The 18,694-nt window shown below is 39.6% G+C and overlaps 1 protein-coding gene across 1 annotated transcript in view; it reads left to right on the plus strand.

The window, feature by feature from the left end:
* The first annotated feature begins 4,342 nt into the window (after nt 1-4,342).
* The window catches only part of DNAJC13 (DnaJ heat shock protein family (Hsp40) member C13), a 56,326-nt gene continuing 41,974 nt past the window's right edge, over nt 4,343-18,694 (plus strand). Inside the window, exons 1-6 of the mRNA XM_066555972.1 lie at nt 4,343-4,485; nt 12,292-12,372; nt 16,140-16,215; nt 16,704-16,853; nt 17,187-17,228; nt 18,335-18,535. Of these exons, the coding sequence (XP_066412069.1) occupies nt 12,305-12,372; nt 16,140-16,215; nt 16,704-16,853; nt 17,187-17,228; nt 18,335-18,535 (537 nt within the window). The 5' untranslated portion in view covers nt 4,343-4,485; nt 12,292-12,304. The remainder of the gene's footprint in view (nt 4,486-12,291; nt 12,373-16,139; nt 16,216-16,703; nt 16,854-17,186; nt 17,229-18,334; nt 18,536-18,694) is intronic.

Genomic DNA, 18,694 nt, shown 5'->3' on the forward strand with positions numbered 1-18,694 from the left:
CCTCTTTGTGTTTCAGGGCACTTCCCTGCAGGTGCTGTGTGTCAACAGTGAGAACAAGTGTCACCTGGGACATCCACAGTATCTTTTATCACAAAATGGTCCCTAGGAGTCAGATTATTTCAAAGAACAGTTTACCTTAAGAAGCCTTGCAATGCTAAGGTGAAGCATTCCCAAGATGAAATAAGTATATGGGAATTTTCATTGTCATTTTGTTGAGGTTTCAACTGAACATATGCGTACAGATTGTTTTTCAACAAACTGAATAAATGTAGTCAAAAGAGAAGGTAGTTAAGACTTACTCTATAAATTGGTTGCTATTTTGTTTCACATGCAATAAACAATACATTTCTCCTTTACATTTTCCTTTGAAAAAATATAACCCCACATTTTTTAGATGGTGTAATTTCATTAGGAACTGTTACATCACTGTGCATTGCTATTTAGTTCCATGATAAGATTCTTTCTACTAGGAATGACATCTGAGGTTTTAAGCAAATCTGATGTATCCACTTTTCTTACACCAGATGTACCCACATAAACTGCTAAGACTGGATTGCAACTCAGATTGGAACTTACCTATTGGAAGGTAAAAGAGTTAAAAGATAAAGACAATTTGTAGATTATCTTCAAAAGACACACCAAAAAGACCGGGTTATACAAAGGTATAGATGGGTCAAGAGCTCAAAAGTTAATATGAGAGTGTTTACTGCACATAGGCCAATGGCAAAAGGAAAGGATTATCCAAACAGAAGAGTTATTGGAGGAATGCTACAAATATGAATACAGATTGGCATGCATCACTGTATTGAAGATACATATTAATTATTTACCAAAATTTATCACAAAGTTAATTAGCTTAGGCTACAGTTATTATTAAGCCACTAGCTAAGATAACAAACAAGTAATCATTTAACAAGTCTATCGGGAAATATAGGATTATTAACGGGGAGCACCCAAAAGCTACCTGTTAATAAATGTCACAGAGAAGATAAATTATCGTTATTATCTGCATTTATTTTTAGACAAAATATGTCAAGATACATAAAAATTTGATGTGAGCTTTGAACAGCTGACAGATTGTCAGCATAGTCTTAATGCATCTTTGGGATAACAAGGAATAGAACAAAGACTGATGTAGGAATGTGGGTCTGATTTCCAGAAGGCCCTCAGTGTAACCTGCATTTTGCCATTTACAACAATTTTGCAGTAAAAGAGACAAGATCCAGGACAGAGGTTTCCAAAGGCATTTTTCTTAATTAGATTTATATGGGACTTTGACATTTACTTCCCCCCTTTCAAAATCTTTCTGTTATCCCTTCTCAGTCAAGTACTATAATTAGTCATCAAGGGATTACTGTTCTTGTTATTTGGTCATTTAAAATTACAATTATTAAGCATATTTTCTGTTAGTTATCCTAAATTCATACTAAGCTGTGTTGTACCTTTTAGATCCAGTCTTTAAGATGACTAGATAGATCCACATTACTTCATGGCAGAAAAACAGTAGTTGACTTTAGAGTGGATGGTCCTGCGCCCTCCTGTGCCCTAACTGCAGGTTAAGTAAGAGAGTAAAGTAACTATTCCCAGTTCTAGCAGGAGCTTATTTTCTTCTAAGACAAGGAAGGATGGAAAATCTCTAATTTGTCCAAACAGATGACCCAAAATTCTGCCCTATTATTAGAGACAGTACTAGGAAGGGAAGTTAATTTGTCCATTGTTTCCTGCATGCAGGCTAGGTAGAAACCTGTTCTTTTTATTGCTATAAACCACAATATATCTGTCTTAAAGGGAATAGGATGTCTACTATTATAGGCTGTATTTACAATCGTAATATTTATGCAGAGAATCTTAGCATTGGCTCTACAGTACCTGTATTGTAGCTTCCTTGAAGAATTCAGCCATCCTAAACTACAGTCTTTCAGAACAGGTGCTGATCACAGAAATAGCCAGTGGATTATTAATTATTTAGTGGTGGACTAGAACTCTTCATTCCTTCCAGATTTCAATAATTGGATGGTAAGGAGAGACCTTGCTCTCTAGACTGGAGATGGCCTGAACTCTTTTGCAAATGGAAGTATTTAAATGGACAAGGTCATATTGACATTTGCAGTACTTCACATGAAAGATCTGGAAGAACTGAACTTGGGTTTGCTTCTACAAACTGGATTGAAGCAATTTAACATTTTATCTTTCAAGAAGGCATCAAACTTGTGTTTTACTAATGTTATTTTGATAATGAGAATGGCTCTGATACAATTTCTGACTCTGTGACTGAGAAAAATAAAGCACTACCTGTGTCAGACACAGGTAATAACAAAACTGTCATTGACATTAATGGAGTGAGGATTTTGTTCACTTTCTTTTTAAAACTAAAACAAGAAACTTTTAAATTTGAGGTGTTAAAAATAGAATTTTTGTATTCCAGCATTTTCACAAACCTTTGGTTAAACAGAAAAATGAGATCCTATCTCTAAAAATATCCAGTAGTGTCATCTCACTAGAAAAAAAGACCAAACCAGAATACTTTTTTCTGCACACAAGGTAACTTCACACATACTTTACAGTTAGACAGTAATGAAATCCTGGTCTACTTTAATTTCTGAGAGATGTTGTACCATGTTGTAAAATATCATTTCCATAACTTTCTGTCAGAGCTGTTAAACACACCTTCCTTGTTTGCTCTTTCTCTGAATAATTTCAAAATTATTATTTCACTATCTCTCAAATTTTCTTTATCTTAATCTGTGCCCTCCTTTTATCAGTTGTTTGCATTAGATCCAAAGTTAATGCCACTACTTAGGCAAAAGCATGTCCAAAAATAGAGGAAAACACAGTTACTGAAATACTAGTTTGAGCTGAATAAATATACTGAAATATAATCTGTGCTGTCTGATTAAAATCCATCCATTAATTAATTAAAATCCATTGATTAATTAAAATCCATTGATTACTACTTTGTTACATCAATTTCATTATTCAAGTGTCATTCTTTGTTCCCGAGTAATAAACAGCTAACAAGCTCTTGCTTTACTTGACATATTTTACTTACCTATATTAACAATGCAAAATTCCTAGTACGTTAATAAAACATTAAATCTTTTTTTTATGTCCCTTGAAGTTCTGTAACCAAAACCAATTTATCAGCTTCCCCGAAATAATATGTTATTTTCCCATCAGTGCTATTTTATCACAGTGCCCCAGATTCAGAGGACTAGATTTAACAGAAGAATGTCTGACTAGTATTTAAATATCTTAAGCAAAATACAAGACAGTTTATCACAGAATATCCAGAGCTGGAAGGGAACCACAAGGATCATCAACTCCACCTCCCAGCCCTGCTGGGACACCTCAAGAGTCGCACTCTGTCCTCAGGAGCATTGTCCAAAAGCTTCTTGAGCTCTGCCAGGCTGGTGCCGTGACCACTTCCCTGGGGAGCCTGTTCAGTGCCCAGCCACCCTCTGGGTGAAAATCTTTCTCCTGATACCCATCCTGAACCTGCCCTGACTCAGCTACATGCTGTTTCTTAAGAGTAGATATGATGGCGAAAAGGATATTAAAAAAATTTAACACCTGTGGTTTTGGTATTTTTCACCAAAATACTTAGTTCCACTTACAGTTTTTTCCTCATTTCTCTCTTCATCTGCAGACTTTAATGAAAGGGAAAGGCCATGTTATTCTAATGCAAGTCATATTTTAAAATATTCAAAATATTTATGTCAATCAGTAGGCATTTTAAGGAGCTCGTGTTACAATGCTGGCGTCCGTAGTTTACATTTTTGGGAACCTTTGCATCTGGTGCAGAATATGGGGAAGTTGACGTGGAGCTTAAGAGTCCCGTAACAAATCTGAAGGGTGGTTAGCCAACCACATAAATCAGTGATTCAGTCTCCGCAGCCTCAATGTGGCATTTTAACATGGCTTTTACAGACACGTAAGTAATGTGCATCATTAAGCAGCGTGCTCCGGCTTTTTAACTGTTCCACGCGCCTTCCACGGCCTGGAGACGCTCGGGCAGGACGGCACCGGTCACTGACACCCCTGAGGCGACGCGCAAGGGGAGCGCGACAGGCACTTGGCACCCCGGCGGCGCGGCGCCTGCGCACGGAGCCATGCCGGTTCCCGGCAGAACAAGGCAGGGCAGGGCAGGGCAAGGGGCGAGGGTGGGAAGGAAGGAAGGAAGGAAGGAGGGAGGGAGTCAGTGCGGCGGGAAGGGGCAGGCAGCGCGGAACACATCAGGTGACCGCGTCCCATGACGGCCCCGGGCCGCACGGCGGCTGCGCCGAGGGGGCGGTCTCGCTGCCTGAGCTAAGATGGCGGCCTCCAGCGCCAGGCTCTGAGGCAGCGGGAGCGGTGTAGCGGCTGCCGCCCGCCCGGCCGCCCGGAGGGTGAGGGGTGAGAGCTCCGCTCCGTGCCCCTTCACCCTTATCGCCGGGAAAGCGCATTGCTGGTGGGGGCAGGTCCGGGCAGCGCGGGCTCCCCGACCAGGTAAATCCCAGCGGCGGGGGAGGTGAGGGGGCGGCGGCAGCAGCTCCCGCCTCCTTCCACGGTCCCGGGTGCTGCTCGGGGCCGGCCGGGTGGGCGGGCAGGGGGCGCACCCGGCCCGCCGCGCTGTGCGGGGAGCGGGGTCGGGGCTGGGGCAGCGCTGGCTCTGCCGCCCGGGGGCTGATGCTGCCGCCGGCACAGCCCCGCTCCCGCCCCAGCCGTGGGGGCCTGGGGCTGTGAGCCGGCGTCCCCCGTGCCCAGCGCGGTACCTGTCAGCAGCCGCTCCAGCCCTCCCTTCGCTTCCTGTATCCGGGCAGAGGAGAGGGCTGGGTTGTTTTCCAGCCTCTGCCCGCCCGGCGCTTCGCTCGGCGTGCCCCGCACCTGATGCGGCTTCTGTAGCCTCCGGGCAGAATTTGTCTTTTTTCTTAGAAGAGTATTGACGTGTCCATTAAGAAAAGACACGTTATTTTCCTTCTCCTGCCTTCAGATCAAAATATAGCTGTCAGGAGATGCTTTGGGAAATAATTTATGAAGGGTGGGAGAGATGTGGTGGAGATATGTTCTCACAGAGATGAGATTTTATTTCTTTTTTGAGTGCTAGTAGAGTGCTAGCCTGAAGAGCATGAGCAGAACTAGATGCACTTTTCAGAAAATCTACCCTTAATGCTCTTATTTTTCCACGAGCATTTGATTTCATTCCATGCATGCTTTTAGCTTGCTTTTTGTTTTCTGAAAGTCAAAACGAGCAGTCATATTGGATGGTTTTCTGTCTGCGGGGAGCTGCCAGCAGTCTTTGGGATAGATTTTCCTGTAGAGTGGTGTGAAGCCTGTGCCTTAATCACTGTACCTCTACTTCTGGGCTATAAAAATGTTATCTTAGCACTTCAGTTTGGGAAGGAGAGGTCTTTTTTCTCTTTTCGGCTTGGTGCTGAGGGACTGTTTGAGCATTCTGCTTGGGGGAAAACATAGGCCTAGAAGTTTATTCAGAGACTTCCTGTGCATCCACTCAATCTCTGCAGTGTGGCTGCTTTTGAAGTTAATGCAATCTGAAATTTTTTTTCTCTTTTTCTCCTGTGCTGTTTCATGAATAAGATGTGTGATGGTTGGAGTAGACGAAATTCAGTAGATGACTGCTTTGTTTCATGTTACTTAGCACTGATTAGATAATACTGCATTTCAGAAAATATTCCTGGTTTTAGAATTCAAGTTCTCTGAAGCTGAAGACTTTTTTTGTTGATTAGATTTGTCTGCATAGGCTACTTGCATGTAGTGAGATCTGTTGAAAAGGAGGAGGCTGTTGAAGGGACTACTAGTGACCTGATGAATAAAATGAAAATAACAGGACCAGTGTTACAGATGTGAAAATTATGCTTGGCTCCAGCCTGCTTCAATTCATAGATGTGCAGCTTGGTCTAATTCTTGCCTACTATAGGCAGCCAAGTGCCAGAACACTTGACTAGAAGTTACTGGCACCTTTCTATTATTACTGATAGTTTTTTTCCACTTGCTGCAAATATCTGAGTGTTTGGAGACAAAGTTGCATTTCTGTCCCTGTGTGGTATAGACTTCCCAGGAACTTTAACCTTGTATTTTAGCCTTGTTGAAGCACATTTTTTGAAAGATTTATTTTGTATGTATTGCTTGCTCCTCTGGGTGTCATGTGGCATTTTTCATAGTTTCCAAACACATACTTGTCCTGAGGGACTGAATCACTTTGTATTTCCAGATTTTAAGTGGTATGCTGAGGCTTGGTCTTTAAAGCCAGATTTGTTTTTTATAGTGTGGAGGTGACTTTGCTTTTGACTTGTTTGAAGCTCAGTAAGTGAAACTTACTGACTTAATAATTCTTCTGCTGGCGTTCAACCATATCTTGAAGTGTTAACCTTCAACTGCTTAGCTTCCTGATTTGCTTCCAAAAAACTATTCTTGTGTCAAAAAAATTAACAACTCCCTTGCCTCACTAATAAAACAGAACGTTATTCTGAAGAAATATGACAGGATTGCTAAACTATGACTGAAAGGAACACTATTTTTTTTTCTTCCTTCCCTTAGTGAGTATATACTTTTGATCTGATACTCACCTGCCCAGCTGGTGAATCAGATTGGTTTATTGGTGAAGCAGAATGCTAATATAAAAGAAAACCAGAATCTTCCACACTTTTTCTTATCCTTAACACTGATCCTCAGTGAGGAAATGGGTCACCTGGAGGATGGACTCTGATGTTGTCATCATCATTTATGGTAGTAGTAAAGCTGGAATGCTCAGCCTCTTTCTGTCCTGGGGCACTGAGGGTGGGATTACTGCTATCACTGAGGCAGGTTGCATGTAGCTTCTTCTAAGGATCCGGTGGATCTTCTCTCTTTCCCCTCTTACAAAAAGGACTGGGAGTTCCTACACTACAGATGAAATCTGTTTCCACAGCTAATTAGGCTGTAGTACTTTAGGAGAAGAGTACTGTTCAAGGAAGAAGAAAAATTAATGCTTGTTAGAAATAATCTGTCTGAAGGCAAAACTCTGCCACTTAGTGACCACAGCAATGAAAGAGGAGGCTGAAATGTAGGCAGCTAAAACATTTCAGTGCAGGAAAACTCACTTATTTAAATAATGGCTTTAAAGCTACAGAGGTGTGGATGACTGGAAATCAGGCTCCAGACCTTTAAGCTAGCAGGCAGGTGTGAATAACAGAATAACAGAACCTTAGGGGTTTTTTAGTGCTTTGCTCTCATTGCTTTCCAGTTGGCTCCTGTTTTTATGCTCATAGTATGTCTTCTCTCACTCAGAAAAGTCACACTTGAGCTTGCTATGACTATCTGTCCCTGTGTAGTAAAGACTTTCCAGGAACTCTTACTAGTGTTCAGCCATGCTGGAATAAATTTTTAAAACAAAATCACAGTTTCTTGTCTGCATTTCTCTTCCTCTTTTGCCCAAGAAGCTTCATTTTCTTATCAGCATTTATTTCACTCCTCCCTGCAGTAGAAAAGAATAATAATCCTGTGTGGGGCTGTGAATCCTACCTTGTTAAACCTTTGTTTAAGAAAGATATTGAGGCTTTGTAATAATTGAGAGATAATATAATCAGGAAAAAACTCAATCTGAATTCTGCACTAAACTTTGAACCCATGTCCAAACTTCTGACTTGATTTAATAAATTGAAGGAAACGTATGTGTAATTACAGCTGTGCCTATTGCTTTGATGTCTGCAAGGTCACAGCTTTTCTTCTGACTCCACAAGTGCTGGTTTGAGACTGACTTGTCTCAATTTCCTGAAATAGATTGTTTTCCCAGATGGTAGTTTTGTCTAAAGAATGTGAAATCCTGGAAAAGTGGAAAGTGCATACAAGTTGAATATAGATTGTGTAAAAGGTCCCTTTCAGCTCAAACTATTCTATGATTCTGTGTAGCTTAAACTCTGAGGCAGGGGGACTCCTGGAAGCAGTTCAGGCCCCTTAGTTTAAAGAGTTGCTATTTCTGGTACATGAGGCACTCAAAAGTGTGGTTTCAGCTCTTCCCCTAAAGCTGTTTCACTGCTATTTACAGTACTACAGGAACCAAATAGGAAAGTATTGTTGAACTTCAGTCCTGTGAAAAAGCTGATTGAAATATCCAGGGGATATTTTGGAGAGTGCTTTTGTTAGGCTCCCAAAAGAAGTTGCAAGTTGTAGACAATACTTTGCCTGCAGAATCCTTGGATTGTTTGACTATAGTCTGTATTCAGCATGCCTGCTCTCAACCAAGAAAATCATGTTTACAAACTGCTACTTTCAAAGTAGTTTTTGCCTCTGCTCCAATGGAAATAGAACAACTGGGTGTTTTTCTAGTATCAAACTTTTAAAAGCCATCAGTATGGGATAAGCAATAGCTGTGCTTCAAAAAAATTCAAAATAATTCAAAGTATTCAAGTTGTGACTTCTCTACTTCTAGGTACTCCAGAACATTAAGACGATTGCTCAAGTTAGTGCCTTATTGTCCTGGGTGCTCTCACTCTTATGAGTGAGAAAACAAATTTCACTCCATTTTTGTGTTAAGTCAGGCAACTTTTTAAAGGTCTGTTGAATGCAGGAAGAAAAGGTAAAGGTAACAAGAATGTTGTCTTATTTTAGGAAATTAATATATAACTAAGCAGGCCACTATAGCTTACACTGACAATATGGCTAAACTTGATTAATGGTAAAGCCTGATGTGTTCTGCAGAATCAACTGTCTTAGGTGCTAAAATTACAGTGTATGACACTGTGGATAGTACAAGAGAGGTGCCACACTGGTTCTGCTGGAATGAGTGAAGGAAGATGAATTTCTTGGTTTCTTCTAAAATACTGTTGCCTTTGATATGAACTATTTTTTTTTTAAATCTTGTTCTTACTGTGAAATCAAAGACAACCAGTAAATAATTGCTGGGCTTTACCACAGCAGCTCAGAACACTAGGCTATTGTTAGCCTTTTCTGTCTGTTAAACTGCTGGAAAATGTGTACAAGAATTAATTGTTGCTAGACTTGAGCATATATTGCCCCTGTGGTAGTCTTCTCAGTGAGAGGGATGGTTGCAATCACTGTCCAGAAGCACAGTGAATAAAGCATGAAAGCTTAATGATTTTGGTAGTTTTCATCTAAACAAAAAAGCAGTCTGGTGAATTTGTTATTGCACTTCAGGTACAATACTTAATGCATCAGTATCCTGATTCTAGTTAGATGCTGGTGTTAAAATTTCTGGAAGCTGCTGGTAGCTCGTAAATGAATATTTCTTGGTTCTGTATTATTAGGAGTAGATATTTGCAACCTTGAGAACATCTTGCTTTAAATACTCTAGAGCAAGTGGAGTTCAGGTCTGGGAGACCTAATAGAGCTGGTCAGAGGAGTCTGGTATTGGTGAAACTGGAATTACAGATAAATAGATCTTTTAATCCTGTACTTAGTAAAGCTAGTCTTGTTATAAGCCTCTTATTTTATTTTTACTAATACTTTAGTCAATGTCAAGAAAATGGCTTTGAAAGAGGGGCATGAAGATTGAGTATATGGCATATTCTGAAAGATAAGTTTGAAACAAAATTACCAGATCTAAAGTTTGCTACTGTATAGTAAGATCTGTGTAGTTTTGATAGAGTGTACTGTTTTGATTCTTATCTATGGTAATAATAATAACAGTTCTTAATCCAAGCAAAATGGAGAACTTCAGGAGTAATCATAGAATGCTTTGGGTTGAAAAGGATCTTAAAGATGATCTAGTTCCAACCTCACTGCCATGGGCAGGAACACTTTTCCCTTGACCAAATAGCTCAAAGCCCTGTCCAGCCTGGCCTGGCCTGGAGCACTTCCAGGGCTGGTGTAATGGAGTATCCAGAACTTCTCTGGGCCTGTTCTGGTGCCTCACAATAAAGAATTTAATTCTAACATCTAACCTAAGCCTCCCATCTTTCAGTTTAAAGGTTTAAATCTGTCGCTCTGTCCTGTCACTACATGCCCAGTGCCCCTCTCTGGCTTTCTTGTAGGTCCCATTAGGTATTGAAAGGCTGCTCTAAGTTCTCCTTGGAGCTGCTTTTTCTCCAGGCTGCAAAACCCCAGGTCTTAGCCTGTCTCCATAGAAGAGGTGCTCCAGCTCCCTCCCTGGCCATCTTTGTGGCTCTTCTCTAGATTCACTCTGAAAGGTGTGGACCAGGTCCTTCTTATGTTGGGAGCCCCAGAGCTGGACACAGTACTGCAGGTGGGGTCTCACAAGAGTGGAGCAGAGCAGAAGAATCGTCTCACACAGCCTGCTGGCCAGTTTTCATTGGATGCATCTCAGAATGTGCTTCTGGGCTGTGAGCACACATTGCTGGGTTGTGTCAAATTTCTCATCAACCAACACTTTCAAGTCACTTTCAAGGACTGCTTTCAAGCCATTCTCCACCGAGCTTGTATTTGTGCTTGGGATGGCCCAGCCCAGCTGCAGAGTCTTGCATGTGGCCTTGTTGAACTTTGTGAGGTTGGCACAGGCCCACCTCTCCCACCTGTCAGAGTCCCTTTAATGTCACCCCTTCCCTCATGCCTGTCGATTGCACCACAGCGCTTGGTGTTATCAGCAAACTTGCAGAGTCCACTGTCCATATCCCTGACAAAGGTGTTAACACAGTTCCAGTCGCAGTCTTGACCCCTGAGGAATGCCACTTGTCACTATCTTCACTTTAACATTGAGCTATTGACTGCAACTGCTTGAGTGCAGCCCTCTGGACAATTCCCTGTCCAATGAGTGGTCCATCTGTCAAATCTGTGTTATTTCAGTTTAGGGGCAAGGATGTCAGGCGGGACAGTGTGGTATGCACAGGTCCAGGTAAGATGATGTCAGCGGTCAGGAGCAATAATGCTGTTGAATATCCTGCCCCTCATAATACTTTGTTTCCAAAAACTGGCTTTAGAGAATTTAACTTACCACGAGTCATTGGAATATTAACTCTGAAAATTTGACTCGAACACTGAGTCATTGAAAGACGTAAATACTGCTCTTCTCTCTTCCCAGAGGCAGTACTTCAAGTTTCCTTCAGTAAGTAGTGATGATTGTGCTGGCTCTTCACCTGAGGGAAGGAATTCTAGAGTTCATTTTGAGCAGGTTATCCATTCTTCATGCTTATGACTCCATAACTGCTATAGAGTTTGCTCAGAAAGAAAATAACCTGAAGTCATAGAGGGTAGAAATTAGCAATGAGCTAATGTTGCAGGTTGTCCATCTCAAAATAAAACATCTTCCTTTGCCCAGTCAAGCAGAGTTAGCTGAATGTAAAAAGATAATGGGATGTTATTTAACTTTGAGTGGGGTACTGACTGGGATTGGGTTGCTTGAGAGTTGCTTCCGGCAAGCTGTGTTCTTGCAGACCAGCATTAGTGTGTGGTATTTTGGGGATGCCACTGTGTTATTGGTGATAACCTGAGGGTAGTACCAATCAGTTCAATCAGTTACAGGGAAGGCTGATTTAACACATTTGAAAATATAGCTAATGCTGTAGCAGTAAATGGAGAGTGAAAACTTCACTTTTGTACTTAATCAGAGAATGTCTGCTTAAGTTCCTTGTATATGCAGTAACAACATAGTGAAATAAAAGGGAGATTAATTTCCTAACTACTCAACATGCATTTGTTTCAGGCATTGAAAATAGTAGTGTTTAGAAGCATTCCTTAGAACTTAGCAACTCCTAAAGCAATGATCTACTTAAGCAATTATGGGGAATTTTCACTTAAGTCCTCAGTGTGTGTGTTTAGGGAATAGATATTCCCTCTGTGTGAAATAAGCATGTCATGATGTTAGTGGTGAGATTGCTTAAACTTTTACAGCATAGGAATGGTACTTAGTCAGCTCTTCAATCATAATGCTTAGCTAGTAAGTTTCTCAACCTCAGGTTCTGATTCAGACTGGAAAACAAACGGTTCTGTGTATCCAGATACCTCCTTACTGTTTATTTCAGAATTGCAGTGGAACTTTGGTTTAGCTAGAGTTACAGGTAGAGGTTACTCAAATAATTTTATATAATACGATTTTTGAGAGTAAAGCATTTTGGAGATGACATAAAAATATATTTGAATTTGAATGTTCAAAAGTGCAGTGAAAGTAGAGTGATTGTAATATGGCAAATGTGACATAACTTACTGGAACCTGCTGCTGTTAAGGAATAGCTAGTGTAACAAATGCATTGGAGAAACTGATAATTCTTGTACAACTTGGTCCACGTATTGTTTGATAAATAAGTTTAAAAACGAAGTCTTTTTGTAAAAGCATATCAATGATTGGCGAACTTTGGTTTTAAATAAGAATACTGAGTGCTAACAGGACGTCTCCTTTGTTTTCAGGTCTTGGCACAGAATGAATATAATTAGAGAAAACAGAGATCTTGCTTGTTTCTACACAACAAAACATTCATGGAGGGGAAAGTAAGTGATTTGAAGTTTGTTAATTTTGGCTTTTTGTTTTTAAAGTTTTGTGTGACATTTTTCCTCTCTGTTACTGGATTTAAGTGCATAGTTTTAACTTCATCCAACTGGTGAATGAAAATTGAACTAAAGGCTCCTGCTGCTCAGTGTCTGAACTAAATGTATCTTCACTAGAATCAGATTGGATTTGTAACATTGTGGTTTAGCTTTCCTCTGCTTATGTTCCCACAGTGCAGTGTAGCTCTGAAATGGACCACCCGACCTCGTCAGGTTCTGAGCCTCTTGAACTAACTATATAAACCACTAAATTTAAGATGGAAATGTTTCTTCTCAGAGCAGTTTGATGGAGGAGTAGTTTTATGTACTTTAATTAATGAGGATTACTAGTCCACATATACACTTAAGTTGTGTAACAGATTATCTGTTAAACTACTAACTGAGATAATTTGAAGAATTCTGCTAATAGAAATTAACTGGATTTTAATGGAGGTCTTGGATCTAAAAATGAATTTTTGGTGATGCTCCTGTCTGCAAAAGCTTGGGAATGTCTAATGAAATTATCCACTAAGTTATCATAACTGGTATCTGTTATGCTGTGTCTGAAGTCAGCTGTTACAGGGCTTGATTTGGTACATTCACCCACTGTTCCTTTTCACATGCATAGTATCTCTGTAGAATGAGTTTTTCCTTGCTATCCAAACATCAACATAACAAAGAGAGTGGGTTATCTGCACCTTGGGAACAGGAGAACCGCTTGATTCTAATGGTTTTATGAAGAGGTATTGTCCAAATCTGTTGTTTGACCAGTAAATTGAAACTGGTTGATTTTTTTGTCTGACCCATTCATCCTATCAAAGACTGGGAATACAGAGAAGGAAAGGAGAATTCCTCTCATTAAAGGGCCTGAGGCAAGCTCTTGAAGTTATGATCTTGAATCTTGATGGTAATGTTCTGGTGCATTTATAGAATTCTTACAGAACTTCAGGCTAAGTCTAAAGTCTAGAACAGATTTAGTTTAAAAATTCAGTGGTGTGTTAATTCTTTTGTAGTGGGGGGGGAAAGAAGTATTTAGTAAGTAGTTGCCTCTTGTTTGTTGCAACAGAAGCTTATTTGGGTTTTAGTAATTTTCTATTTGAATTCTTGAGTCCACTCAGTTCATAGTTATATGTTCTCAGTATAATCTATGTATAACTTTAAAAAAACAGTAACTTAATGTGTGGTGCTAAATGAGCCTGAATCATTTTGACTACTCATAGAATTAGTCATTTTGAATATGGGCTCTGTGTGTCCATAAAGTATTTTCCAGTAGTGCACATGATGATGCTCCAGTGTTCTGTAGATCTGTAAAATTAATGAAGATTTTTTTTTTTGTTGGGTGTGGTGGTATGAAATTTATCTGCCATGTTCATTGTGATTAAAAAGATTTCTCCAGTGCTTTGAAATAACTAGTGAACAGGCCATAGTCTTTTCTTGGGGAAGAGGACATTTGCTTCAACTCTTCGCAAAACAGCCTGGGATTAGACAGTACTGCAGAGTAGTTTGAGAGATAATTAATAGTAAACTCTTCCAGTCCTGGAGGTATGAATACCTTTCCTAAATATTTATAGGTGAGGTTATGAACAAGAGTAGGCCACATGTGAGGGCTGACTTCTGAATCTCCTCTGTTCATGAAACAAGACTTGGTTCTTCTGAATTTACCTAGGGAGAGGAAACAAGGGAAATGGCAACTCAGCAAAACTGCTGTTCTGTCTTGTGTTCCTTGTCCCATCACATATTAAGAATGCTGGATAATAAATGCTTCCTGGATCTTGAAATGTGGGCTTGAGCATAAGGGGAGAAAAGGAATGGGCTATGATGTTTGGAAGCTGATCTTCAGTTACGTGTAATGGTTGCAAATCCTTACTCTGCCACAAAGCGCTGTGCAGCTCACTGTAGGCTCAGTAAGTAAACAAAACCTTGAGCAAGTAATAAAGAGCTTTTTTACTTGTGATATGCTGTTCTAAAGAACTTAAACGAACCTCATTTATAAGTCATATAAAAGACAGAAAACCTATATAAATTGTGCAACAAGAGGAGAGGGAACAGTGTGTTTCTTCTTATGCACTAAGGACTGGAGCATTCTTTGACAGGCTGAATATAGTGGAATTATTAGCAGCTAGAGTAGCTTCAAACATTCTGCTTCATTACTTCATTACTTCCTTGAGCTGCATCTTAAATAAGGAAATTTCAACTATGTAGAAAAACAAATAGGTTTTGTAAATATGTTAAACATCCTTAAGGGGCCCAATCAGTTCAATACAAATGTTCCTAAGCTTTGAAGAAAATAAGCACTTGTTTTAACTCCTAAGTAAACTCTGGGTCAGTAAAGGCTTCAACTTGCACTGTTTTAATAATAATGGAAATTGGAAGGGTATTAAGTTTGTGAGATTGCCTGACTGTCAGATACATGCTCTTGACCTTCTTGTTATAAGGGATATGTGAGAGCTGCTCTGAATATATTTGATGCCCATGCAAAGTTTGACTTTATGCAGAAATGATGGCTTGTGCTGCAGACCTGTCAAGTGAGAGAGGAGAAAGTACTGCAGCACAAGAATGCAGAGAAGGATGGAAGAAATGATCTGCTGGTTCTTGATGCAGTCTAACATGGCACAGGTTCAGATTAATTAGGCATCTGGTTGCTAATATCTTTTCCAAGCAAACCCACCGTTTACCCAGAACTGAAACTTAAATTCCTACACTGAATCAGTTTTAATGTGGACAGCTAGCCAAAGTATTTTTATTTGGTTCAAGTTCAAGAAAGGCATCCATGTTCAGATGCTATTGCTTTAGTCAGAGAATACTTACTAGTACTGGCTCTGGTTCAGCTTTGGCTTTACTTTTTGGGCCGGATGGCTTCCAGATGGAAGCACCCTAGAACATGGCTTGTGCAAGTAATAAGCTATTATTAATAATCTACTGTTTCAAACTGTGCTTAGTTATGTTTCAAAACTTTCAGATTCAGAAATATGTAAAGAGTCTCTGTTTGTTCAGGGTACATTTTGGAGATTATCTAGGAAATGAAGCCATGGTAAGGCTTTGATTTTGCACTTGATGCATCAAAATTCTGTAGCTTTAGCTCACTGCTGCTTGTGTCTGATACACTTGAAACACAAACAACTACCTTGCTATTCTTTAAGCCCTGTGACAGTTAACATACCTGTGATGTCAATGTACAATGACTGCAGCTTTGGTGATATAAGTCTTTCTAGAGTTTGGTAGCTTTGGTTTCACTCAAGATGAAGAAAATTAGACTTGGCCATAGTAGTACTTTGACTTGGTACAGTATTGTGAACAGTTGTGTAAGTTGGATTTTGTGTTAAAACTGTTGGCTGAGACAGCTTCAGGTGGATGCTTTTAGACTATTGCAGGAATGGTTGGGTTTTTGTTTTTTTTTCCCTACCTGTGTAGCCTTCTTAAAGTTTATTCTGGTCTGGTAGTACCTTTCAGTGCAAGTCCATGAGTCTTTGATCTTGCCTTGGCCAGTAACTTAGGAAAAGGTATGCATAAGTAAATCTATTCAGTAGTATTTAACTTGTACGTCCCCTTTATGGATATATAGAACAGAAGAGCTTAACATATTATAAGGGTAAACTGTAAGTAACAACGTAGAAAATTCCATATCCATTTCCTAACAGAAACCTGTGTATATCATCTTAACATCATTTTTGCAGTTCAGTATGGGTTTTCCTGTGACTTCTGGAGAAACTTAACATTATTTTGTATTCTAGGTATAAACGAGTCTTTTCAGTTGGAACACATGCCATCACCACATACAACCCCAACACACTGGAAGTTACAAATCAGGTAACTGTCATTTTTGAAGTTGATTTTTGACTTATGTCCATTATCCAGAGTGAATAGTGGCATTCAAGCTTAAGAAACCATCTAGTCTGACAAGATCTCAGAAAAGCCAGAAGGTGTGGCAGCTGTGTACAAAAGTACACATAACAGAAGGTCTGTGTTGCCTTCACTAACTCTACAAATACCCAGCAGGGTTTTGTACTTTTAGGCAATTTCTCTTTATTGGCCAACAAGTAGTACTTTGCCTTTGGCTGTGCTGTTCTGAAGGAACCAGGGTAAGTTTGATCACTGCTGAGCTGTGTCCCTGAAGGGAGTCAGGACACTTAGTTACTTTGCACAGTATCAAAGAGGAAGCTCAAGCTTATGCTGTCAGGTAGCATGCTAGCTGGCACCTTGTTACAGGGTTATTATAGGTTCTAAGGGGTTTTGAAGGGGGGAGATGTAGCTTTAAAATTACTGACAGTATAACCTAATTACTTTCAATTGTCTAGTGGCCTTATGGAGATATCTGTGGTATTTCTCCTGTTGGAAAAGGACAAGGAACAGAATTTAATCTCACTTTTCGCAAAGGGAGTGGAAAAAAATCTGAGACACTTAAGTTTTCCACAGAGCACAGAACAGAACTCCTTACAGAGGCACTGGTAAGATTTTTATTTTTATTTTCTTCAAGCAAGCAGTAAGTACTCAGTTACCATTTTTGGTAGTGTATTATATTTTCTTTCCCTGCATAAAAAGTAGGAAGGCAAGTTTTTGAGCTGTTATCTTAATGATCTTGATCTAGTGTCAGTTGGAGCAAGTACTGTAAAGAGTGAGTAAAGCTACAAATACTGAATATATTAACTGCAGTGGAATGGTGAGCCTTCTGAGGAGGCTTAATACGAGTCTCATAAAACAAAGTCACCTTAAATGTAGACTTTCTGGATAGATAGGTTGTCATATTTGCGTTCATTCACTGTTAACTTTTTTAAAAACAGAGATTCAGGACAGACTTCTCAGAAGGAAAAATCACAGGACGGGTAAGTGTCTGGCTTACCTGCATCATGTGCCATTTAAGGAAATGATCTAAAGACTCAGATTTCTGCTTTGTTCATGTATTTTATGCTTGTGCTATATGTGCTACCTAAAATAGCTTTTGTGAATTTGGATGTGAAGTCTTTGAGAAGAGAAAATGGAGTTTGTTCAAAAGCAATGGGAACCTCTTTACCAGTAGAATATTTGAGCTCACTTTGATTGGCCTGAGCCTTGTGCTTATACATGGACTATGAATGTTACTGTTGAAACACAGGGCTGAGCTATGTGGAGATCTTATCTGGAGAGGAGAAAAACATTGATTCATGTTAGTCAATGTTTGCTTTACTTACTAATTAAATATTTTCTGCATAATATCCTGAACATTTGATGCTTCCTAAAAGGATTTCTGTAGGTTCTGACCAGACAAGATTCTATAGGTTCTGATCTTACAGACAAGATTGGCATTCACTGAATTCGTGGTAATACAGCAATAAACAATGCAGTCTCCAGAGCTGGACTTTATATTTGTCTTTTGGTCATAGAAGATAGCAGCACTTCAAGTGCTTAAAGTTACTTTAAGTAATTTAAAGTGTTTCATAGAATAAATCTTCAGTCATGAGCATAGTAACACTGATGGAATATGGGGATCCCCTTTGTCTTATTGTAGTTTAGAACAGACCTCTAACTTTTACTGGCTGAAGTAAGTTTGTATTTGTAATGGAATGTGACTACAGGAGATGAAAAATATTCACTACAGTGACAAACTTACCTTAACTTGATTTAATTAGCTGAATAACAGCATTTGGTGTAAATGCTATTTCCTCATTGAACCACAATGTTCAGAAGTCTGTGAGTAGACCAACTTCTGCAACAAGAGAACTTACTTCCTTTGGGAGTGGCTCTTTTGGGATTATGTTCTTGCTTCAACATGCATTTTTTAAGCTGTGACCTCTTTGTCAATTGTCAGCTACAGCTACTTCATAGTGTTCTTAATATAGACAACAGCATTAAGGGAAATTATATGATTTTTTGAACTTACTAGCTAAGTAGAGAACTACTGCTGTGTAGTAAAGGAGTGTGCATTGATGCCTAAAAGTAGCTCTCCCTGCAGAGGTATAATTGCTATAAGCATCACTGGAGTGATACGAGGAAACCTGTGATTCTGGAAGTGACTCCTGGAGGTATTGACCAAATTGATCCTGCAACAAATAAGGTCCTGTGCTCCTATGACTACAGAAATATTGAAGGCTTTGTTGATATTACTGGCTATCAGGGAGGCTTCTGTATCCTCTATGGAGGGTTTAGTAGATTGGTGAGTATTAAATCAAAATATCTTGGTATGGTTCTTAGGATATTTATAGCTGCATATTTAATAATGAAGCTTCAACACAGTTGGAGCATACAAGTATGTGCATCTTTGGGACCCAGTTGTGGGGCCTCATGGCTTAGGGACAGATCCTAAAAGGATAGG

This window comes from Molothrus aeneus, chromosome 1 (genome assembly GCF_037042795.1).
Source record: "Molothrus aeneus isolate 106 chromosome 1, BPBGC_Maene_1.0, whole genome shotgun sequence".
Lineage (NCBI taxonomy): Eukaryota > Metazoa > Chordata > Aves > Passeriformes > Icteridae > Molothrus > Molothrus aeneus.